The following is a 26,240-nucleotide window of genomic DNA, read 5'->3' on the forward strand; positions in this document are numbered from 1 at the left end:
GACAACGAACAAAAAGACTGACAGACCTCGCAGATCCATTTAAGCCAAACAAGATTACCCTCACAAAAATCGTGGCAAAGATAACAATGTCCTTTTTGTTATGGGATAAAAGACAGACCATTACTGCTACAATCTCAACGAGTGCACAGCCCGTGAAGGGAGCCCATGGCCGTCCTGGTGTCGCCCCAGTTGCAGTGATTTCATCATTTTTAGCAACACATTAAACAATAAAAACTAGCACCATAAACAGTGCATAATTCACCAGCCTTTAATAATACTCTGAATAAACCCAGAGATGCAAGGAAGAATTCAGCATCTACACACACACACACACACACACACACACAGAATGACATAAACACACACGTCGAGCATTAATATTTGCAGCATACAGAGAAAGATGTGACTAGCGCCAGGAAGGATGTGTGCCGTTTGTAGATTAATCTGCCACTGTGTACATTTGTGAATCAGGAGGGAGAAAAGCACACAGTGCATACAGAGTGATTATTGTTGGGACTGTAGACAGACAAACACACTTGATCTAACCTTGCACTAACATTGTAAAAGTGTGTGGGGGTGGGGGGGGGGGGGGGGGGTCAAACAATCACAACATACAAATTTTCTACAAGGCCGATCCTGTAAGTGGTTTAGAATTCCAACAGTGTCGGTCAAAGGCAGACACAACTAACTCAAACTGAACATCTGTGAGTGATTGTGAAGAAAATGAACAGCAATGCAGATGAAGAGAGAAAAAAGCAACTTAAAGTACGGGACACACAGAAGCAAAACCGTTTCAGCCTTTTCTCAGATGAAGAGCAGCAGACTGCAGCCGCGGCTCGACTCACCGAGAGCGTCCTGCAGGTACTTCTGTCCCACCAGTTTGAGGTATTCCTCTATGGCCTTTGTCGCGAGTGTGTTCTCTCTGAAGATGAGGTGCTCGTTCTCCCCGCAGCGATCCACCTCTGACATCATCAAGTCTGTGAGGAAGTCCTGCAGAAGACGACAACAAGCAGCACAGGGTGAGTGAGTCATGTGATGATCGAGTGGAAAGATGTTAAACAGGAATCCATTTAAGGAAAAAGCATCCTCGGGAGAGTATAATAAACGAGTGGGTTGCAATGGGATCAAGGTTTCATCCAACTCATCTTCCTCCATTAATCCTGTGATATTTTACTCACAACATCGGCCTCTTCAGACGCTACGGAACGTCTTTCCTTGCCATAACTATGCGAGCCTTTCTTCTCTCTCGCCTGCCTGCATTAGTTTTGATTTTCCCTTTAAGTTGGTAAAGTCGGGTTGTTTGTTTGTGTGTTGAAAACAACAAGGTCACACAAACTCTTTGGAGTCTGGTGGCTCTGAAGAGAGCATAGTTGACGCCTTCGGCTCCCGTCGGAAAGGGCTGTCTGACAGCAAGGTAGCACGCTGAAAATATTGTAAATATAAGGTACACTCACACTGATATTGAGTATTTTCAAGTGGCTAAAATAGGTTTTGCTGCTGCCCACGTCAACAGCAGTAAATTGCTTTCTGTTTCTCCAAACACGGGGGCGTGCAGAGCATCATCTGCTGCAGGTAAAACACTGGCTGTGCATAAGAACCTCATGCAACCCCACTTCAAAAGATACAAACTATCCCTTTAGCTTGGCTGAGCAGGAGAAGGACATCTATTAAATAACTGTAAATCACAGCTACATAAGTGTGGAGCAAAAGAATGCACATGTGCACAACGTTGCCCCACCCAACAAACACACACAGGAGATTCCTTACAGAGAAACGTACGAGGAACACGAGGCGATGACTTCATTCCTGGGGACAAATGAGCCCCAATGAGGGTGAAAAGTTCGTTTTGGAGCCATTCCTGTGATAATTCTCTGTAGGTCTATGAGAATAAGTGGCTCCTTCACATGCATGTAGTCATAGATCCATTGTTGAAATATAAAAACAGAGATTACAGCAGCGTTGATATTGGCAACGTTAACTACAAAATCCCCTTTGTCTTTCTAAAAGGTGAGCGGCGTGGCTCATTAACTCGTGCCGAGACGTATTACCTTTCACACGTGTGTGCAAAGGGGAACAACATCGTCTCTGCCATCAAATCATGTTTTTATAACCGGTGAATGTGAACAAAAGCAGAATTATGTCATTATAACAAATGAAAGGAAACAAAATGGCTCTATTCATATCGTCTTTTGAATTTGCCAGAACAGACGACACAAAGGTGACAGGACTCAGATTTTCATAGAATGGCAGCAAACATTTTCTTCACTTTCATTCAAACGCTCAAAGGGTGATTTTGACACCTGTTTTGCTGAGCAACGAACTAATGAAGACAGAAATATGCTTCTCTCTAAAAGAAATGGAGAGTAGCAAATAATAAAAAAGGCGACTGAGAGAATGTGGAAGTGCGTTTACAGCCAGGAAGTTTCCAAAGTTATGATCACTTTAAAACGTCAAAACTCTACATCTTTTAAGTTGAGCAATGTGAACTATGTTTATTTAATTCATTTATTCACATGTATAACCGTCTTGTTTAAGAGGGATCTCTATAAGGACGATATAGTGCTCGTCAGGTGACGATAAATAACAGGTGGAGACACTACAGCTCCCAACGTTCAAAGTCTGAAAGGGAGAGATGGAAATGGAACCATCTGGGGATGAATCATCTCTTGTTTAGATCCCTTCGAAAGAACGTCTGGGTGTACGCTCGTGTAAGTCCCCTGGCAGCTTGTTAAACTAGGGGAACCAGCGTGGCAGCGAGGTAGAAGAGAGGCAAGTGACAGATGTAGAGAAGGAGAGGAAGAAGAGACAGAGCGGTGGTCTTTAAAGAACAGAGGAGGAGGCGGAAGGAAAGCAACAGAGCCTCTCCGACGGCTTCTATAGCTGCTGCAGATTCCTGTTATCCAGCTGATCAAAGATACACCACAGGGAGCCAATCATCCGCTGATGTGCAGCGAAAGGAGCCTTTTTGGTTAACGCATTTGCACATTCCACACATGGACCACCCTCACACACACACACACACACACACGGAAGAAAATCTAAACTTGTAACAATCATTAAACCCAGATTGTAGCATTAGAGGAGTCTCACATAATATAGTGCCTATAAAAAGAGGTGCGCTTTCATGTTTTATTGCAACACAATATTGAGTCATTAAAGTGGCTTTTCTGACACGTGTCAACAGAGAAAAAAACCAAACTGAGGTCCAACTTCTAGTCAGTATCGTGGCAAAACATACACCATGCAGATTTAGGGGCGCTCCGAGCAACTCAGAGAAAAAGGTTAATGCAAGTGGATGGATGCAAGAAGATTTACACGCCAATGAACATCCATTGGAGTACAGTTACATCTGTCATTAGGAGTGACTGTGCAAGAAGGAGTCCAAGTGAGTGAGGCCACCAAGACATCTTTGACAACGCTGAGGGAGTTTCAGAGGCTGCACATGTCTGGATCCTTCACCAGTCACAGCTTTATGGGGGGAGAAGAGAAAAGAAGAGAGAAAGCGTCTTAAAAAAGAAAAGCCTCACAACACGTCACGGCTGCAGTTTGCCAGAAGCCACGTGGGAGACTCTGAAGTCAGCTGGAAGAAGTTATTACGGTCTGATGGGACCGAAATTGAGCGTTTTGGCTGTTAAGACTAAATACCATGATACACTGCACATCATCATAAACACAGCATCCCCACTGTGAAGCACAGCGGTGGCAGCTCCATGCTGGGGGGGGGGGGGGGGGGGGGCTGCTTCCACAACACTTCTGAGGGTACACGGCGGAAGAAAACCACATGTCGTCTGCAAGAAACCCGCGACTTGGAAAGACAATGACACTGGAGTGCTGTCATTTTGTATTGTTATGTCATTAATGTTGTTTCACGATGATCAGTGTCAAAACAGAACCACATTAAATAAACTGTTCTTCAAAAAACGTGAACTTTAACGCGCTGTAAATCGTCCCTACACTCCTGTTTCAAATGATGCTTTCCAGTCCAGGATTCTCATTTATGCCGGCAGGCAGCTTTACAATTTAGGTAACACTTTATAGGAAGAAAATGTCATCCCAATTATGATCTTTCCTCCAACCTCTACCCCTCTGTGTCTCTCTCCCTCCCTCTTCTCGGCTCTGCACTCCTTATGAGGCCACCGAGGCGAAGCAAATCCAGGCCTGATTAGAGAGGACGGTCAGATGAAAGAGAGGAGAGCGTCTGAAACTGAGAGAGAGAGAGAGACATCAAAAGAGACGCAATAATTCCTGCTAGTAGCCTAAAACTACAATTTGATCAAACCACTGCTGACAATCTCTCTTACACCATGTATTGAGCCTCCCAACTTATTAGTAGGAATATACAGTTCAGTGTGAGTGTGTGTGTGTGTGTGTGTGTGTGTGTGTGTGTGTGTGTGTGTGCTCACAGTGAATTCCACTTTGAGTATCTTTCATTGGAACTTAATTACAACACATTGATATAAGGAAATTAGAGGGACCATAACGTTGGATTTGCAAACTATCTCCTCTCTGCTTGAAGTACAAACTCAAACCCGTTCTTCAGTGCGTGCTACATGTTCTTAAGATTGATTTGGTCGCTTCTCATTTCAGTATGATACCAAATAGACGTGAAAACCACTGAGACAAATGTCCACGAGTCGGCTGCATTGATGAGCTTTGTTGTAGGAAATTGAAACCAAGAAGATATGAATTTATTTCTTGTGTTAATAAGACTAAGAGAACAATGCCAGCAGCTTGAGCTGCTTTGAGTTTCATGCTAACATCAAACGTTGGCAAGCTAGTAAATGTTAGCATTCCATCATGCTCACATGCTAACATGCTAACATTGTAACTGTGAGCACGAGTGTTCGAATGCTAACATTTAATAACGCCAGGGCTGAAATGTGCCATGGAGTATTTGCGAGGTGTGTGTGTGTGTGTGTGTGTGTGTGTGTGTGTGTGTGTGTGTGTGTGTGTGTGCTTGTTTATACATATTAGTAGGTTTTTCACACGGCTAGTTTGGCTAAAAAGCTAGCTAACCTAATTATGCCCCAACTGTCAAAACAGACATTATGTACTGTAATGGATTACATGTCTCTTCAACTGGTATGTTATATCATAGCTCTGTAACCAACGTGAAACTCATTTGGCAGTATTGTTGAGAACATATATATGATTTGTTGTAATAAGTTAAAATCACAGAGAGCCACCGATATTATAAAAGTCAAAGCGACCGGAGCTCCTTCCTCCTCCCTGCCGTCATATCCCTCAACCTTTTCTCTGACGCCCTCAATCCTGCAGCCCCCCCCCCCCCTCCTCTCTGGTTCAGTGCTAATAAGGAGAAGTAGGACGCTCTCTGTATCGCTGCCACATCTCATCAGCCAAACCATGCCTCAAAGAAACCCCCAACACACAGTGCACAAAGGAGGAAAGGAGGGTGATATGAAGATAGGGCCGGAGTTGAGGGTAGATGGTGCTGCACGGTTGATCACATCTAATAAATAGAAGCAAACTGAGTCCTGTTGGAAAAGATGAGAAGCTCCCTTGTAGATGGGGTTACTTGCCAGTAAAAACTAATAAAGTCTTGTCTATTACACCGCTGTACACACAACAATCTACCTCCAGGCACAACCGCGTGCGTCTGTGCACCGCTCACATCGCCAATATTCTACGGCCAGTTTGTAGCCGCAAGTTATGAAATATAAATACACGCAGATCATGATGAGGACTCTCACACTCAGGCAAACAGGAGACCGTTTTAAATGGCAGGCTTTGCAATTACTGGACCTCGAGTCCGGGAACTAAAAAGTGAGAAGAAGGAGACAAGGTTTATGCTTTGTACACGCGCAGATGTTTTTGTGTTTCCATGGTAATACGACTCAGAGAAATGCAAGCCTGAGAGCAATAACATGCCTTAAAAGGATAACTGGAGCTGGAGAAAGCAAGAGGAGGGAAAGTAACACAACATTTTCTTTCTTCGAGAGTATGTGGACGCCTTGAGAGAGTTCAAATATCACCAACAGATCACATTACCCACCTGGGGTGTGTAATGTGCACGGGAATAAAGACACTTTATGTTGCAAAGTCAGGAACGATGACACTGATATGAAACTAAATATTCAAATGTATTCACAGCATCTTACTTTTCCTCCAGGGTTGCTAGTATCTTAATGAAAGAGATTAGTTTTTCTGCGTGTATATTCTTTTCCAACGATGTCCAACAGAGCATGAATTAGGATTTTCATTTTGGCATCAGTGATTATTCTTGTTTTTATCTTGTGAATGGAGAAAAGAAACATTATTATTGGAGAAGTCGGGGATTGTGGAACTAATGAGATTTATTAGAAACCAAACAAAATGGAAATGAACTGTTTATGCTCCTTGTGTTGATATTGAGGTAAGTGTGTAAATACAGCACACGCACACACACGCACACACACGCACACAATATAAAGATTACTGATCTGGACATTTTATAAACTTCATTTAAATAGTGCCTTCTCTTGGCTGCTATTACTGTTTTTTATAACTTTACTGTTTTGCATCGAGAGAATGCAAAATGTCATCGTACACGAGTATATTGTCAATAAAGATATTCTGATACCGCAATTTAGCAAATACACATTTTTAGCATGGCAGAGTTTTCGCTCAATAATTGGCGTATTGTAACAGATCGGTAGGAGTAAAGACTTGATGTGGGGGGGGGAGTAACCCTATAACATTAGCAATCTAACTGATCGATGAGCCCGGTCCTTCAGCCGGGGGCACGGGCTGAGGGAAGACTCAGGGGGAGTAACCAGGAACCGCTGCAGCCTCTCCATTCTTTGCTCTCCTTATCTTTCCGTCTCTTTCTGCCTCCCCTAGTTCCCCCTCCCTGGAGGCCGGTGGCTACTGTCACCGAGTCCTCGCCTGCAGCTCTTCCTCTGATGCTCATACTTGGCTGACTGAGAGGACTGGAGGCCAAATGGAAGCAGATCCTCTCTGCACGGGAGCTCGTCAGTCAAGAGAAAAACCGGAAAGGCTGCAACTCTCCTGAATCAGCGACTCGTGCACGAGATCATTACGACGGTTTGACTGGGGGGGGGGGGGACGGGGGGGGGGGGGGGCTTACACAAAGTGTCATCAGCTGTCATTGCGGTGCATATTCCCTTTGTGTGCATTAAGTTAAAGTAATAATCTTCAAGTCACTATCTATCACCACATGAGCAGGTGACAGCACACTGCAGTATTTCAATATGTGATGTTAAAGTGTGCAAACCTTCTATTTAAATATGCATTGCAAGGCTTCACTTGAAGTGGCAGTCCTTAAGACTTCAGTCCTGGTTGTTTCAGCCAAAGGTCCAAGAATACTGAAGGCAGCTAAACAAACTATTGTTAGATGATTGAGTAATGATCCCCAGCTCTTATTCCCAAACTGCACTTGACTTCTGTAAGAAGTGCATTGATGTATTGTTCTATTTAAAAAGATATTTGTGTGCACATGTATGTTAGGCATTTAAAACTATTCAAAGGCAAATGCATGTGAAGAGAAGTGAGAGGAGAGACGGGGAGAGAAGGAGTCTTTGTAATCTCAGTGCCAGCAGAGACATCAAGAGACTTCCAGATCAATGTGTGGAGCTGAATGTTCCTCTGCACAGCCACAAACTGGGTTTCTGCAATTCTCCCTCGTTCCCTTCTTTTCTCTTCGTCGGCGCCTTCACCCGTTCACCCTTCTCCCGATTCACCTCTCCTCCATCACTCCGACGCCGTCAGGGGGTGGTCCATACAAATCCTGCTGTAATTACTAAACAGTCTGACGATATGATGCAACGCTTTAGTGGTGAGGAGAGACTGCGAGGCGAGCGAGGGCATTGACGTGCTCGCTATTTATTTCCTCATTTGATTAGAGCCTCGACAGTCGATGTATGGCTTCATGACTAGCTAACCTCTCCTGTTCTAAACGTGCCCTCTTTCTCTCACTCACACTTCAAACACCTCTTCGCCGTCTCCTCCAACATCCATCTTAGTGCATCATGGGAGGGCTCACTTCTTCTGTGGTAAATGATACGACTACAACTATTAAAGAGTCTGGTGTGTCAGACATAGCAGTCCCATAGAAGGAAGGAAACACTAAATGGCAGCATCTTTAGGAGAAGCATCTGCGTTAAAACATTTACAGGTAGTTGTCAACATCAAAAGTAATACTGACAACGTCCCTGTTCACGTGGAGGGCATTGACAAATGCCTGGCATGCTATGAAAGCTCGCCGGCCTTCTCAGGGGACAGCTGATTCATTCAAAGCCACGTGAAAAAAAAGCTCAGAGGGATACAGAAGTACCAGAGTCTTTCATGTCATGTTAGTTAATCATTTGTCACATCGTATTATGTACGTACGACAAACTGTGCCTGTGCGCCGCAGCTGTGGTGATGAGCATCGCTGCCCGCTGATGTCAGCGCTGAATTCATTAATAAGCTGCTTGTGCTGAATGTAACTGGAGCTGTGCTGCGGGCAATTTACCACAGAGGATGTACAGTGGGAGACGAGAGACCTACATATTTCGCACTCTTAAGCAGGGCGGTTAGTTTACCTTGAGGAGCAGCGACACATGAAATGCAATGGCATAATCATCAGAGCCCCGCCCTCGTCTGGCCAGTTATCATCAGGATAAATCCTCCTTATCGTCACTTCCTCCGCACGGCTGAGAGGAGCGGCAGCAACATTAGAACACAATCTTCCCGAAGGGGCCGGTGCGTCGAGGAGACGCCATCAATAACGCAGAGGATTCATGCCAGCGGTGGAGACTTTCCGATGAAAGAAAGGTGAACTTCTCCAGCAGAGGTGTTTGTTACTGTTACCATGGGAGCGTCTAACCGTGATGTTTGGGTGTGTGTGGACATAACAGCGTGTCTCACGGGGGGGGGGGGAGACAGACTAGTGTCTTGACCTTAAAAGCACAGGAAATCAACAGAAATGTCATGAATGCATTTCTCATTTTGATTTCTTCTGGATTCACCAGCTTCGAAATGGAATGCAATCAGCTGACAGAGACTCATTATTGTTTCTACTTCAGGTTGCACACGTCTGACCCGACTGATTCCCGTGCTACCTAAAGCCACATATCTTAATACACCTGCGGACCTACTTGCTCATGCACATAATGGAATAACTGACCTGCAGCCACCTGCTAATGGCTTGTGATTCATACGTAGGTGTGTGCGTATGAAGTTAGCATCTGGGCTGCGACGCAGGGCGTGCCCGTCGTGCTCACCAATGCATCCAGACAGCATCCGTAATGACATCTCTCAAGAGAGCTTTGGCCTCGAGACGCAACGGAGCGTGAAAGAGAGATGAAGGAAGACAAAGACGGAAAGCAGGGAGAGAACAAGGGAGAAGCAGCGAGTGTGCAGCGGAGCAGAATATTCAGGGTGTAATTATTCGGTGATGGGTGATACAATGACACGGGGAGAAACAGAAGTCTAGATGGTGTCGTGCATACTAATGCACGTCACATCCTGTAACCGGCATCTCTTAACAATAGCCGGCTGAAGTTAGGAGCTGTTTCCCACCTGTGCACAGCTGATTAAACACCATCAGCAGAACTTCAGAAGTACAAAGTTACCGCTGCATCTCCAAAGAGAAGCGTTCACCTCCCGTTCACCCCCGCTGGGTGCAACTGGGTGCATCTTTGTGACCGTCTGATGCACTCGCAATGCAACGTCTCTGTCTGAACTACAGAGATCCACTGAGGGAGCGACAGAATTAGATACTGACTCGTGGATTTGACTTAGTTGGAAGTAGTGGTGTCGCAATATACTGGTATTGACAATAAGACTTCTGTTGTACAGTTATAGACTCTCTCTCCGACTCCCTACACTCGCATTTTGCACAATAAACAAGGTTTCAGATAAATTTGACAAACAGCATTATTATTATTCTTTCTTTCCGTCCTCTACATATCGTTATTGTGAATTATTTTGGAAATGTGATGTTATGACAGCCCGAGTCGCCCTGGAGCTTATCTTCGCCGGAGTAAAACTTCATCATTGTGTTGTAAGTGAACAAACCAAGACACAGCACGTGTACACAGCAGCAGCAGCAGCAGCAGCAGAGGATACCCTAATTGGGAATATTTTAGAAATATGTGGTTTCTTGATATCGCCGTGTTTGGCATGACATGCTTTTTATCCATGAAGGTGAAAGGAAACACATGCGTACTGTCTAAACACACGCGTCAGACCACTTCACAACGTCCTGGATGATGAAAGTCCTCTCAGAAAAGGAAGCTGCAGTCGCTGACAGCACTGACACTTGACATTTCTAAAGCAGCTTTCGTTAATTCATCCTGTTTACGTCATTGCAAAAGCTTCCGTTTGCCTAGTTTTCAAAAAGGCGACGGCGGCTTTTCTCCGTATTCACAGCCCCACAAAGATCACATTAAAAAGGATTCTTTTGCCGTCGTTTGTTTTTCTGGAGCACAGGTGTAGCGAGGCTATAAACGAGGGTCTCTCTCATAATGAGCGACCTTGAATATGTAGTGCGTTTTACGAGCAGCTCATCCGCTAGCTGGGAGAAACCCAGACAGGAAGGAAGTAAAACTTTTAGAGCTTTGCTCGGAAAGTGGGGATTAATTGAAGGTAATTAAGGACATGGCCGTCTCTCCAGGGACCAGTCGAGGCCTTCTCCCCCATCAATCAGCAGCTATCAGTCCCGAGCCTAAACCGGCGGTACAGTGTGGATAGACATCACTTCTTAAGCACTGATCGTTCATCACTCCGCTGAGCTGTGATAAAGTCAAAGAAAGTTTCAAAGCTCTGCTGATGAGATACTGTCGGGGAAAAACTAAAGTGAGGCACAAGCTGTCGCGGCCAACTGACGAGGCAGAGAAGACAGGAAGTGAAGAACGCCGCCTGAAGCAACAGTCCACTAAAGGCACGCAGTTATTTCAGACACTGCAAAGAACAACAAGCTTTTGTTCATTCAAAAACGCTTTGGAACTGAATCCATCAGTGATATCAAACTTCCTTCATTGTTGTGCGTTTGGTCTTTAAAGAAGCAGAACATTGTAAACAGACCAAAGATATTGTAATTATAATGAGAAAAAGATGTTAGTCTTTACATTTGAGAGGCTGAAAGCTGTGATCTTTGGTCATTTACGCTCGAAAAATCAACAACTAAACGAAAATGCTGATTATAATTCAACTCTTTACATCCTTCTTTCATTAGCGGCCAATAAGACGTCTTTCCCTCTCATGCCTCATGCTCAGAAAAGGTCAGAAAAAGCCAACGTTTGTTTCACCACACTGAAGAGACGCTGTGCTGTCAAAATAAAGATGGAAACAGCCATTTGGGATGGATGGGAGATTATCCCAGTCCAACTGCCTGCTGTTATGGGAGACTTGGCTCCTGCTGTGGTAGACTAATCTCTCTGTGCTTGCGTTGCTGCAGACAGCGGTGGATATATTGTGCTTCTGTCCTGCATCGGTATGCCGTGAAGCACTGCGGGGGATACGTGTAAGGGATTAGCTTGAGTTAAAAATGTAATACAGGCTGGTGCAGCAAGAGGAAATCACCCGTCTGTCTGGTCTTTGTCTGCACTGCATTACAGCTTTGTGGGGGTCAGTAGTTCACAGGATGAGCAGGCAGCTGAGGAATAGTTAACCTCTGCATGCTTCATAATGTCTTGGTACCTCAAGGCAAGACAACGGTCTGATATTCAGCTTTATTATCCATGATGTCTCCACGAAGAGTACAAACGTGGACACAATGGAAATGAATGGTATTGTTGGGACTAACCTTGGCCTTGCCAGTGCTCTGCAGAATGTGGACCAGCGCGCACGCCATCTCCTCCTTGTTCTTGACGCTAATCCCGGGCTCGAGCACCGAGCACAGCAGCATGTAGTTGTTGGTGGTGTACTCTGCAAACTCCTTGTACATCTCCATGGGAAGGATGTTCATACTCTGATAGCGGGCCTTGATCCTAATCATAGGCCCAGACGTCTTGCCCTTAGGGGGGTTGGGCATGCTGACCGGGTACCACTTCTCCATAAACTGCCGCCCGGTAACGGCCGTGACGGGGATGTTGACAAGTCCAATGTAATTGTTTTTATCTTTCTTCTTCTTCTTGTCCGTGTCTTTGTAGAGGTGGGCCGTGATGCTCTTGACAGCAGGCAGGTTGTTGAACTCAAAGTGTTCCCCCCAGAAGACATTGTCGGTCTTGAGTTTACAGGTGGTGCGGGCGTAGAGCGAGTCATCCAGACAAAGCTCGCAGAAGTATTTCTTTTTGGCCGGCAGGTCCTTGGCCTCGATGATCCACAGCCGCAGCAGGTTCTCCACCCGACGACTGTTGTCCTGCAGAAGAGGAAAGCACGTGGTTTAGTACAAGAACAATTCTAAATCCTTTCCGTAAACTAGTCTCGTAAAACCAACAACACGTCAAACGACTGCAGAAATAAACCTTCATTTTGAAGTTTCTCCTTTTTAAATGACAAAAAAAACCATTTCACAAAAGTTCTTCAATCATTTCTCACGGAGGCAATTTAAAATCTTTGTCTCTCCTGCGTTCGCAGTCTTTTAAAGAGCTCAAACATCTGACTCACTGTTTCAGAGTGCTAACACATTCTTATGTCATCAATTGATCTTGCCAAGAGCAGGGCATATTCTTGGACCCATTATTCAGATTGCCTTGAAAAGCACCTCTGAAGATGAAGCGAGGAGAAGAGGAGATAATAAGTATATTATTAGAGAGAAACGCCAGCGCCTCTCATAATCACACCTGAAGGACGCTCGGGATGCTTTTCAGACGTTGCGACACACGACTATAAAACATGCTTCTGTGTGACGAAATGTAATTAATTTTGTGTCATGAAATGCATTCTCTAGTGTCTGTGCTAATGCATGTGCATTATGTGGGAGATGAAAGCAGAGCAAACAATAGGACATGTAAGGGTCACCTCACTCATTATGTCACACAGAAACACCAGCGGGACAGATGATCGCAGCCTTTTTACAGTGACACATAATTATCCTCTTATGCGTGACCTGAATTCTGCAGGTTTAGCATTTGGAAGCCCTAATTCCATTTACAGTGATGGCGTCGCTGAATGTATTTATATTTCCTTTGTTCCATATGTTTTACTGTATGAGGATTTGCTCCCGAGCACCAGCGACAGAGGAGAGCCTTCGGGGGGGGCGAGGTCGTGGTAACAAACACTGACCTGCAAACCACAACGTCAGACAGGTTGAGTCTTGAGTGTGTTGTGCAACATGTGTTTTCAGTACAGTGCAGTTTTATCCTGATGCCGGCTTGATGCCGCCCTGCTTCTGCCGCAGCTGTGTTTGTCAAGATCATAGGCGGGGTCGACGCTCGGCAGCAGAACACTTTGGTGTTCCTTGCTGCGACCTCGCTGCCCTCTGCTATGTGCGGCGCAGGAAGCGCACAGCTGGAGGCGAACATATCAGGTTGCGTTGTTGTGCAAGTTACGACTCAACGTCAACACCGTGTAGCTCCCCGTCTAGATGATAATCGATGGTGCAAAGTGTGGTTTGGAGTTGTGACACTTGTGCGTGAGCTTATTGGTGTTGATTGTGTCCCACACGCTGCGAATTTACCTTGTTGGGTTGCACCGCCCTCCGCAGGTTCTCCATCCATTTGTCTCGCTCGGCTGATGAACGGCAGGAAAAACATTTGCTTCCTGTGGAGGTGGTGACCTGCCGACACACAGAGGGAGAGAGAGAGACGGAACATTAATGCTTTAATGATCAAACAAGCGTGCATAACAATGACGGAGAGCAAGTGGAACAGAATGTTTCACTAAACTTAGTTCTGAAACAACACTTTGTCTCTGGCAGCAGAGAAGCTTATCAACACACACACAATGGTGGGTGCGAGGAGACTGAGGATGACTTGGCAGTGTGGAGGAATGACTGAATGGTGTGAATGGACAGAGATGGTTGCTTGGCAGGCTGGATGATGACTGGATAATTAAAAAACGCACAGTGGGACGTAGAGAGAACAGAACCAGCAGAAAGGAGCGAGGACAAAAAGAAACAGAGCGATGTAATGAGCAGAAGGATGAAGATTAGCGGAGGTCTGGTCCTGGTCTCAACGGTAGACAGTGTATTCAGTATGTTCCCCCCCCCCCCCAGCTGCATGTATGTGTTGGTGCACATGTGAATCTCACAGTAATTAGAGGCAATGTGTATGAAATGACTCCACGGATGATCGTGATGATCAGTTTTCACACAGCCAGTGACTGAAACTAATCATCGCTGCGCTTCCATTTATCTTTCTACAACCAGGAAATGGAACCAGTCACTCTGTGATGGTTAATGCAGAAAAGTATGTGAACTTTTGATTATAATTGGCCATAAAATGATCAAATCAAGAACTGAGTCTCAATAGAGATGTGAAGTGAAATTATTGTTTCAATTTAAAAGATCTTTGGTGGGGCAACTTTTGCAAATTGGGCATTTGCAACATTTAAAGGGGCAGAACATTTAAAACAAATCGTAATTAGTGCATAAAGTGCATGAAATGTAATTAATTGAATGAGGCTTAATTAAGGATTATTGGAGAGAATAAACATTAGTTGTTGAGGAGAAGAACTCAGATGCACACATCAGAATTGTAACAAACTCAAAATGCTTTGTTGTAATTGGGAACAAAAAACAGAGCAAATAAGCTTTTAGTTGAAGCAACGTGATTAAAACCACCGAATGTTTTATCAGGTTTCAGAGCATAAACTTTATCTTCTGCTGGGATTGTAAATGTAAATGTAAATAACTTAACTGAAGACACACACCGTTGACATATTATCACCTTCTCCAGATGTCTCTTACCAAAGAACATAATTAGTTATATTATATATATTATTACTCTAAATGTAAACATCGTCGATGCAGAAAATAAACTTTTAATTACAGATGCCTGAAATAACTCAGTACCGTATCATGACTGTGTGTGGACGCTTTAATGAAGCAATGTTCTGTAGTATTTGTGTGTTCATGTACTGTGTGTGTGTGTGTGTGTGTGTGTGTCCACTAACCTCAAAGCAGTAGTCCTGCCCGAGGATGCTGCTGTGAACAGGCTTGATGACAACCTCGTCCTCCATACTTAGGTCCAGGGCTTCCACAGCACTACTGGGGCTGAGCAATGACTCATGGGAGCGAGACTCCTTCAGCCTTGGCATCAGATGCGATCTAAGAGTGACAGAAAGAGAGAACTGAGTCACCCTGCAGAGTCTGAGAAGAGGAAGTGAGAGAGAGAGAGAGGGAGCATATGTACATTCATGGTGAGTGTGAAGGAAGAGCGTGAGAGGATGAGGAAGAAAGGATGCCCCACTTGTCTCAAAGTTAACGAGTTCTCTGCATGACAAGCTCGCAGACGACATCAACACATGTCCATGCACCCGCTTCTGAAGTCACTCTCTAATGGATGCTTTGTGAATACTCATTTGCAACTTTAAACGTCAATGGATGAATGACACCAGAAAAGCATAAAAGATTTGAGTCAAGCTGCGCTTAAAACCGATGCAGTGAATCCACTATTATTGGAAGCAATTCATAGCATTGATTACCAGTAATGGTCAAGCTTAGACTGCTTTCATGATGCTTCACAATGCAAACAAAAACTCCACTTGCTACGTGTTTTGTGGAGCTTCTTTTAACAAACACACGCCCCCACAGACTCTTCTCCGACGCACTGTGACGGGAGCTCAGAGTGCACTTTAGAAAGTGTTCAATAATCTGACAAAGACAACCCTGAAGCCCTTTTCTTCCAGCCAGAGAAGATTAGAAGACAAAGTAAAGACCTCTCCATTGTTTGCTGTGTTTGATGTCGCCCTACTTTCTGTGTTTTTTTTTTATTTTAGAAAAGTTAGTGAATGACTGACAACCAGGGAAGAGCAAATGTGTGTCTTCTATATTTTCCTGTGACCTTATATGATCCACGTTATTGAGCTTGATATTCAGCCCTGGACATTTCTCATGTTTTAGAACTGCTTGAATGTTTATGGGAATTTCAAAATAAAGGCGTATCTTAAAGAAGATGATAAACATCGATGCTATTAGAGCGTTGACTCGTTACACCCCTTAGCTCTTGTGGTTCTATTACACCATCACCATGTTGCAGTGAGCCTCACAGTGATGAGAGGCTGAACAGCTACATATGTTAGCAAACAGGCTGTGTGAAGCGACAGGCGAGCTCCACACACATTAGCCCCTGACACTGGCAGGACGAGGAAGACAGAGGGTCAATTGCTCGTGTAATGAGTGAGAACATTCTGTTAATAGTACCCTCTATGGACGGCTTACACCCTAATCCCATGTATGCGAGTGTGTGTGAACTGTAGTGCACATCTCTTGTGTGGACTAAAAAAGAAAGAGCATTCCAGGGAAAATGCAGCAGCCGTAATGACAGATTAGCAACCGCATGCAGCGCTTTGTACAGTCAGCCAGCTTTGTTGTCAAATCCACTGTCCAATGTGAAGTGGATAATGATCTGGACTCTCCCTTTAATCCCATCCTCACACACACACACACACACACACACACACACACACGCAAGCATAAAAGGCACATTTCATCATCGAAAAGAAAAGAAAAACATGTGTGAATGCCTCGAGGATAGCTTTGCATATGTGAATCCAGTCTTAGGAGCTCCGAGCCTTTTCCAAAGCACAGCTGCAGAGGAAGTGTGTTTGCACCTAGCTCTGCTTTGTGATTGGCTGACTGGGTACTGGGCAGAACTGCGAGCGAGTCAAGTGAGCGGAGAGGAGGGGAAACAGGGGTTTTCTACTGGGATGTGCTGTTAAGAGACAGAGGGGATGGAAACTTATGTCCACAGACCCAAAACCTGCAGGATGATGTTTCTAAGACCGGAGGAGAAAACCTGACAACGCTGCATTTTAATAAACATTATTAACATTTAGACTAATAGCTAGCGTGCAAGTATCCTTCTGGTGAAAATGCACTTCAATATACAGCCAGAGTGCTTCGCCAAAAGCCAGATCCTCGAGTGGTCTTCTGCACGTTGTGAGGAGAAAGGAATGCATCTTCAAAAAACAGGAATATTTTTATTCTGCTATTATGGTTTTCTTCTCTCTCTCTCAGAATACCATATTAGCACATTAGTGTCAGTGGAAATGGTGGGAGACTGTGAAAGTATGAATTGATGAATAATAATGCCGCCTCTCATCTTTATGGCAGCGTTTTAAATTGTACTGTAACATGTAATTTACAGCCTATTGTCGGCCACTTTGTAGTAATGACAATGAAAGACTGTCTCTGCTCATGACTTCTATATCAGCCGCTTTGACACACTGTTGATGTCAGCCTCTGCAAATAACAGCTGGTATTAAAAGCATGGCCTCGTGTCCTCCTAGTTTCTCTAGTCTTTGGTTCCCTTCCCCCCAACATCCTATATTTGCGGCAAACGTCCTTCTTTGTCCTTGATAATCCTCCATTGCTCTGCCTCCATTTCGCTCCTATCCTGTCTTTCTCTCATTCAGTGTTTACCTGAGGTGGGGGGGTGGGAGGGGGTTCAGACTCTCCACGTCTCTCCATCATGCCCTCTTCTTCTTCTTTCACCATTTTGTTTCTCTCACTGTGTTTATCTGACTTCTCCTCTCTCGGACGCTCGGATTACATTCACAGCCGCCTAAATATTTCACACGGTTCAGAATTTTGCCGCGGCTCCTCGACACACACATAACTATAAGAAGCCCTGTAGCAAAATACATAATTCAAAAGGTCACGCTATAAAGAACAGACGTTCATACCGTATGTAGCTTAATGTTTGGATACACAACTGGATGAACTGCTGGAATGACAGGAAATACAACCATAGGGACACACAGGTTTGTATTTCTATATACAAATAGTTATGTTTCCACACAAGGGGAAGATCAGCACCATGTGGTATCCAATCAGTGTTGATGGCAACTGAAGCGACAAATACCTCATCGCGTGCTATATTGACAGAAAAAGCTGAGTCAGCAGAAGCCAAATGTGTAGTGATTTGTCATGTGTGTCATGTGACGTGACAGTGATGCAGTTGGATGTAACTTCAGGCTACTTCAGCTTGTGTTACTGGTTTCTAGGTAGCCGGGGGGCGTGCATGCTCTACACGCCGCTCAAAAACAGAACTTCCTCGTTCCTTTCTTGGGTTTTCTGATCGATGAATGAGTTAGTTGAGACGCCTTTCTAACCTTTTTGTACGCAGAGTCACGTTTGAAACACGAGCTACCGGGTTTTGGAAGGATTTGGGGTTTGGGCGTCAGCTTTGTATTACTTCAATGGACTACATTTACCATCAGTGCATGGGACTCGACAGGATTTCATTGCTGGTTCCGACCTAAATGGCATTTGTGTTTGGCTGACGAGTGGAAATGTCCTCAGTAAACACTCGCCATGTGCTGCAACACACTTTTTGTTAGTGTTGTTTAGAGTTACCTGTTACGGGCCAAATCTTATCAGCACATTCTGACATCTAGATGCACTGAGCCCCGCTAAGGTTCAATAGAAACTCAGTTAGCAGTAAGTACAGGAGCGGGCAGAGCCGCCACGTAATGGATTCTGAGTGCGTCTGGGCTGCACCCAGTGCGCTTTGTCTCTGCATCCTGTAAAAAAGAGTTCATCTGATAGCCTTTCTGGGATCGGATATAGCCTGAAATCTCGGGCCCATATAGGCGTCAGAGCACTTAGACTTCTAACACACTGACTTGCTGGCTAACTGGCTACACCACAAGGGACTATAGTTGTACCGATAGCTGGAAAGATACGCTGAATTAAAGTACTTCAACTCCAAATTACAGCACTTTGAAAGTCGACGTCCTACAAGAGTATGCATTGTTTTACTACAACAGCACGTTATAGTGCGTGAGAAGTGGAGTTAATCTTCACAAAGAAAATAATACCCCTTTTTGTCGTATGCTTCCACTCATGTTACTGTAATAACCAACATGCACAACGACCCTAATGACCAAAGTCATGGTCATCAACTCTAGTTAATGCTGACACTAAGCAGCCTCACGTTAAGACTCCTTCCTGCTCACAGTGCTTCCTGTGGCTACCGCCCCACACGGGGTTTTACACAGCAAGTTGCTTTGCTGTTAGACCAGCATTTACAATAATCAATGGACTTTCAAGTCGCTCCACAGACTGGCGCTGACACTACTTGTTAATAATGGACTCTGCCAAACAAACACTTGAGAACTGTGAGCAAGTAAGCACGCATATTAGCAAGTAGAGCGGCGCAAAGACATACAGGGAGACACATTATTCTACTCACAATCCTTGACGACAGGGAGCTCTTTATACAAAAGTGTCTTTTAAAGAAATGTTTGGTAAAATCTACTAAATGAGAACAATAACAATGCGATGCTTCTAAACAAGACATGAGGCTCGCTGAAGTATGACAATGTAAATCAATTACAGTCACACCCTTGTCTTCGCAGAGATAAGTCTCCTCACCCACACCCATGACCACATCACCCCTGTCCTGCAGAACCTCCACTGGCTCCCAGTCCCCCCCCCCCCCCCAACGCATCCATTTTAAAATCCTCCTCCTCCTCACCTACAAAGCCCGCCTCAACCTGACCGACCTGCTCCATCACCACACTCCCTCTCGCAGCCTCCGTTCCTCCGCCGCCAACCTCCTGTCCCTGCCACAAAGGACCGAGCACCGGACCTGGGGGTGACAGAGCCTTCTCTATCGCCGCCGCCCCCCTCCCTCTGGAACTCACTCACTGATCTCTCCATGTTCAAATCTCTTCAGATCTGCTTTTAAAGAGTAATTACTTCTATGTATTTTAAATGTACATACAAATGTTCCTGTAAAGCGTCTTTGAGTACCTTTTAAACGTTTCTGGAAATACCTTCAGAACAGTGTGAAGTGTTAAACGCTTAGTTTTGTGGTGTCCAAATACCACAATAAGACACTTTATGCCATCTTTAAATTACAACATTTGAACTTGTTATCTACGACGCAAGCCTCAGTACAACCCATTAACACAGCCTGACGGCACAGGAGATGAGTTTGGCTTCAGCTCTTGGATGAATTATTATAGAGAATGAGCAGAAGTGTGGCCTGCGGGACACGAGCTTGGCAACCTGTAGATGCTAAACCAGATGAGATGGTTTTGGTACGAACTCCAGCGCAGTGGTTAGACAAGTGGTTTGTAATAGTGCACTTGAGGTGAGGTTGCAATACACAGAGTTTTCATCATATTTATATCCCTGTAGAGTCTCACAGCTGGCTTGTCTTGTAAAGATCTACCCAGGCAGCAATACCGACCGCTCCGCGAGCACCTGAGCCCTAACCCACTAACATCAAAGCGGGGGAAAAACAATCGCAATTTGTTCAAGCTTAATTGTGAATCACATGCACTACAGAGACAGGCAACCGGACAAATAAGCCATTATTCATGCCTCAAGACTCACACAATAAAGTGTCCATTATTCCCTCTGCTTTGGCGCAACAACTACGTGCGTGTCACACTGCAGAAGACTCTGTCACGGGTCTGATCGCTCATTTGATCCAAGCAGATGTGTGCAAGTCTTTCTTAGTGCTCTGCAGAAATAATGAGGCTCCATCAGCCCAGAGAGGAAGTTGTAATCGTACCCCCGGTTGGTGTTCGAATATGTTCACACGTTATTCAGCGGTACATGGCATTTGTGTTTTGGGGGAAACCCATGGAAAATGTGTGTTTTTGCCATCTGTCGATTGTCACTTGCAGTGGAGTGAACAGTTGGGCGATGGGTAGCCGGAGAATATAGACATAAAAACAAACACGCCGCCCCCAGCAAGAGACAGAAAGAAGAGTGGGCAAGAGGAGGCCAGGGAAAGAGACGAGGGGGATCCTGTCAGATGCTGCTGGTGCAGAACGGCAAATGTGTGAGCTGAACCACTGACATGTGGCTACAGGCCTCGGAGCCCAAAACACCAATCAGGGAGGCTAGAAGATCCAGTCAACAGCAGAGTATCCACGGAGAATGATCTCTGCAGACCAAGACAGAGTTTGAGGTTGTGAGTGAAGTGAAGTGAGCTGGAGATGCAGCAGCTGATGTGAAAGCTACACTGCAATTCCCTTCGCCAATAACCCCCCCAGGAGGAAGGTTTCCACACATCACATTTAGACACTCTGCTCATCCACCCGTGACCTCTGAGAGTCCTGATTGGCTGTGTCGTACTGGCCATGAAAGCCATTACAATGACAGCGAAAGGGAAAACACAAAGATGTGCATTAAAGCAGATGGGTAACATAGATGAGTGGGCACAAGTCCATGTTAGTCCACATCCTGTGTATTAGTGCTTTGCGGCACCTGCGCTGGTTGATGGCGTCGGCTCTTTGGGCTCTTACAGTGCCGGCGGTCTAATGCACAGAAGACAAAGGAGAGATTATGCTGAGACGAGCGGAGAGAGAGAGAGACATTGCTCCAGGCATCGCAGCCCCAAACAAGAAGGGATGAACACTGAAGCTATGCTGTGACCGTAGAGCTATACATGGGAGGACACGTTAGCTGTAAGTGTAGAAGGACAAAGACGGCCGTTCATTTACAGGAAGGAAGGAAGCTTTTAAAAAGGCAAGAACGACACACACGCAAACACACCCTTTTCACTAAACAGACACACCAGAGAGGGAGTTAGCTTTAGCATTCACTATCTCGGCTCCTCTGAGAGTCTGTTTGAGGAGTCTGAAGGGAAGCCTGACTCAGAGCACTGGCAGACACGCTGAACTGTGGGAAAGCTTGGCTGCTAACTGAGATCAGGTGGTTGCAGAACAACTGTTGGGAGAGCTAACGCAGCTACTGAGCCAGGCTGTAACACACACACACACACACACAGCTTGATTACAGTGAGAGCGTAGAGTCCCTGCTAGGCTGGGAGGTAATTCAGTGTAACATCTGCGAGGACAATAACCGCGGGAGACCAATACGAAGCGCCGAGGAGCTGCTGTGGAGCGGGCCGGGGCTGGAGCTTGGCTCTAAGGTCATGTGCTGAGTGAGAGAGAACAGAACAGCTGGCTGCGACCACAACCACTGGACAGAGACGATCACACCAGCAGCTGCAGAACACAGCACGCCAATTACCTGCGAAGACTTTTTATTTTTTGGTGGACATTTCTCGACAGTATTCATTTGTGCCGAGCTCTGCAGGATGTGACACATGTGCTGCATCTTTCTGACTACTTATTCTCTTACCAGGTGAGTTTCAAGAGCCAAGAGTTAAAGAGATATTAGAAGCATGTCTCGATAGGTACAGGGCGTTTGGTCCCACTGGAGAATCAGAGCATGCCAACGTAATAACTAAAGCTTCAGAGTGTTTATCCTCCATCATAGACCAGTGTGCCTTCACCTGAGCAGGTTCGTCTTCTGTGTCTGTATAAACGAGCATAGGCTACAGCCCAGCTCAGTAATTATCAACAGTTATAATAAAGCATTACAGGCATTGTGTTATGTTTTTTTCTTTTGAATTGTAAGTGTCCTAACTGTTACAGAAATAATCATAGCTAATCAGCGACTGGTAAATGTGATTTTCACATTTTTTGTTGTAACCGTAAGCAACACTGAACCGTGAACAATGGTCTTTGTTACACGGACAGGAATATCTATGTGTGGGTGTTTGTCTGTCACAGTAACAGTACATGAGGGGGGGGATAGGACAACCAAAACATTGCAGTGACAAAGAATGTGTAATGAGGTCAAAGGTCGCACTAATGAGTAACTCCTTTAGTAGCAGCTATAGTCAGAGGGCAAAGGTCAAACGTCACACTAATGGCCTTCCTGGAACTCACACATGTGGTGTGATCGGTATATAGATTTTAACATTGCACTTTATGGGACATGTAGGGGAAGAAGTCCCTGTTATGTCCCTGTGCGAGTGTGACGACACACACATTCACACACACAGGTGGTGTCAGACGCTCCCGTACACGTAAAGACGGATCAGAAGTATGATTGCGCCTTTATAATCGCACAATAATGATGGAGAAATGATCGATTGCACTGAACTGTCATCGACGGTGTTCACTGAGCACGTAAAATACAGAAGCATTTGTGTCATAAGTCGTGACAAATACTATATTTATTTATCCATATTCTACTTCTCTTGATCTACTGAGCGAGAGATATGATCAACTATTCCTCTTTCTCTCTCCGCCCCACATAACTCCATCACTCCAATTCAATATTAAGGCTTTTCTCAGTTGGAGAAGTAGGTCAGCGGTCTATATATATATATATTTATACTTTATCTTCACCGGATCAACAGGAACATGGACGGACTGAAGCAGAAAGCAGCATTAAGAATGTTTTTGTCTAACTCTATCAATACTCTGAGTGCGAGGTGAAGGGTTAGGAATTGATTATTTCATAAGCACGCAAAATGAAATGAACCAAAATCAATATTACTCTATTACTCGATGGATTGTTGCTTATTACTACATATTCTATTTATGTTTGTAAATGTATGCCACAAACTGCATTTCACAATGTCCAGGAGCAAGATGAATGCTGGCTGTGAACACATGTGAAACGAGAAGCACGACGACACATCTCTGCTTTCATCCAAACTGCGAGGAATGAACCAGACGCCCGGATTGGCAGAGATATGTTCTGGATGACGGCGGCTTCTTGTTTGTGATAATTATAGATGCTTTTAAAGAACAGCCAACGCAGGCCACTTTGCCAACAAATAACCTCGGCAGGTCAGCGCTGATTCGTTATTTTAAAGCTAAGAAACGGCGCTCTTGACAAAAGAACCATTTTTTCCTTTTGCTTTGTCATTTAAATGACTTGTGACCGCTCCGCACGCTCACTAATTCTGCACTTAAACACCGCAGCAGAGAGGAGAGTGGGGCAGTGGTGGGAGACGGAGGCAAAGATGATGTAGTTATCACCGGGAGACGTGAAAACGCCGGCCTAACGTGAGCCAATGTCTGACTAATTCACTGAATTATCATCTGGCTTCAGGCCATCCAGAGATCCTTAACGTTAAAGACTGAAGGGTGTCAGAGAGACGTTACAACCTGACTTCACTACAGAAGAGGAAAGATGATTTTCTCACACGATTACGCTGTAGATGTCATATTGGAATAGCATACACACGCACAAATACACGCTTTGCACTCCCCACGTGTTAATCCTCATTAGCCGTTATTGATTTGTCATTCAATTGCATCCACTGTGGCAATATATGTATTCTTAAATCACAAATCTATTCAGCTTCCACTAAAGACTAATAAAGGCACAACAGCCACACATCAATGAGAATACGTCCAAGGTCATGGCGTGTGCATCTGTGCCGGAGAGCCTGATTATATAGGCTAACATGACACGTGCATGTGTAAGGATAAGACCCACCAAACCCCAAACAGAAATTGCATAACATCATTGCATATTTCAGAGGGAAATATGAATTAGTTACAAGCGAGAAAGTGTTTTCTCTTCAACTCTTGCATAAGCGTTAAGTGCTCGGGGAACTGATAACACCAGGTGCAAAGGAGAGGAGGCGATGAGGAAGTGTGTTCTTCACTTCTTGACCTGAATATTCAGAAAGACCCCGTGGCATTGGACAAAGAAACAGGCAAACACTCTCGAGTTCACGGGGAGAACGAGAGGGCAGAGACTTTCTTCCCACGCAACACGGTCACAACATCCAGCATATGATCTCTGCAAACATGGGATTTTTACACTTTATCCTGTTTTAATAGTTGCTTTCTTATTTATGCCAGATTCAGACAGGTGAAGAAGCGTTAGCACATAATTGGCTGGAAATTGTAAAGCGAACTGTCAAAGCTGGGATCTTATTTGCACTCTAAAGTCATGATTTGCCTCCGGCGCTGAATAGTTTTCATGTTCGAGTCTAAACGTGCCCTGCTTTTTCTCTCAGCACCTCTTACTCTCCCAACTGTTCGGATGTACTGCACCGTCTCTCTTTTTTTTTTAACTAACTATCCTGAGTTTTGTTTCCGTTCTTAATTCATACATTTCTACAGCACTGTATGTAAAAGAACTCAAAGCGATCCGATGAAGCCACAATGTGCAGCTCTGAGTGAACTGTGGGTGGATGCAGAGACAGAGGTTTCTACCAGCCACAGCTGTGCTGTAACCATCCACAGCAACAAGCACACCCATACATGAAGGATTAAAACAAAATGACACTTACGATCGACTGAATATGTGAAACATGGTCCAGCAGAACCTGTCCGAGCTGGATTCCCAAAACGCACAAATCCACTTTGGGTCGCATTCCTCACTCACGGCCGGCCCACAGTGTTTTCCAGACTATTTTTGAGTCTCTGGGAACGTGGCTGGAGCCTCTGCCCTCTGAGTTACACCACACCGCTCCCAAAGGATGTCTGTTGCTACAAACACACCCCTCTCCACATCCCATTTAAAAAGACAGCGCTGTTATTTAGGACGTGCCTGCATGAAGCATGAACACCACCGACATGCTCTTATGAAGGGGGGATTGGATATGGTGCTTCAAAAATAATAAAACTATCTCAACGAGTACTATAATGTCAAGTTGATAAATATCTTAAAGCAACTTTGTTGTACTTTTTGGTTGTTGTAGTTTCCATCTGTTTGACTACATATAACTTCATAATGTTATATATAGCTCGTGTTATAGTGGTTTCAGGAAGAAAACATTATTAAAATAAATGCTCACTTCCCATCTGTGGTAGCGTAAAGGACAGTTCTGACTCTGTTCTTAACACGACAACTAATTAAAGCAAAAGAAGGAAGAGGGAAAGAGCTGACAGCCTGTTATGAAGTTATTTAGGTGCTTCCGTCTGAGAAATATAGCAAAATCTATTTTCTTCTAGCTGAAGTCGGTCCCTGGGATGCACAGTTCTTCTGCCATCATCAGATCTGTCCCCCCCTGCTTTTTCTCACACTGACATAGACCTCGAGTTGGCAGCCAGGAAGTCAGCCTGCCTCCTCCTCCCACCATCTTCCCCTGCAGCAGGAAACAAAGGCTGAGCCTTCAGCTCTGCACTCTGTGGGAAAATGCTGGGTCGCTGGCTGGAGAGAGGAAAAGGCAAAAAAAAAATAAAAGGCAAAAGCGAGAAAGAGAAGAAGTGAGAGCAGCCAGAGACTCACTGCCAGATGTATTGTGAGGTTGTGTCCAAATAGCTGGCGACCCAGTGAGGGAAGACTGATGTCACAGCAGAGACATGCTGTCAAGAGACGCTTCAAGTCGAGCTGATGTTTGAGCTCTAAAAACAGACATGTCAGTCATCTCTGGGAAGTAATTACATGGAAACAGGTCCACCTTCAG

General features: G+C 44.8%; 1 protein-coding gene across 2 annotated transcripts in view; it reads right to left on the minus strand.

Moving 5' to 3' along the window:
- Positions 1-26,240, minus strand: part of dab2ipb (DAB2 interacting protein b) — a 133,421-nt gene that overhangs the window by 17,501 nt on the left and 89,680 nt on the right. For both annotated transcript variants that reach the window (XM_029444260.1, XM_029444261.1), the window contains 4 exons: positions 15,001-15,154; positions 13,565-13,663; positions 11,750-12,304; positions 846-990 (listed from right to left, as the gene is read on the minus strand). In XM_029444260.1, the coding sequence (XP_029300120.1) occupies positions 846-990; positions 11,750-12,304; positions 13,565-13,663; positions 15,001-15,154 (953 nt within the window). The remainder of the gene's footprint in view (positions 1-845; positions 991-11,749; positions 12,305-13,564; positions 13,664-15,000; positions 15,155-26,240) is intronic.

Source organism: Cottoperca gobio, chromosome 12 (genome assembly GCF_900634415.1).
Source record: "Cottoperca gobio chromosome 12, fCotGob3.1, whole genome shotgun sequence".
In the NCBI taxonomy this organism is placed as follows: Eukaryota; Metazoa; Chordata; class Actinopteri; order Perciformes; family Bovichtidae; genus Cottoperca; species Cottoperca gobio.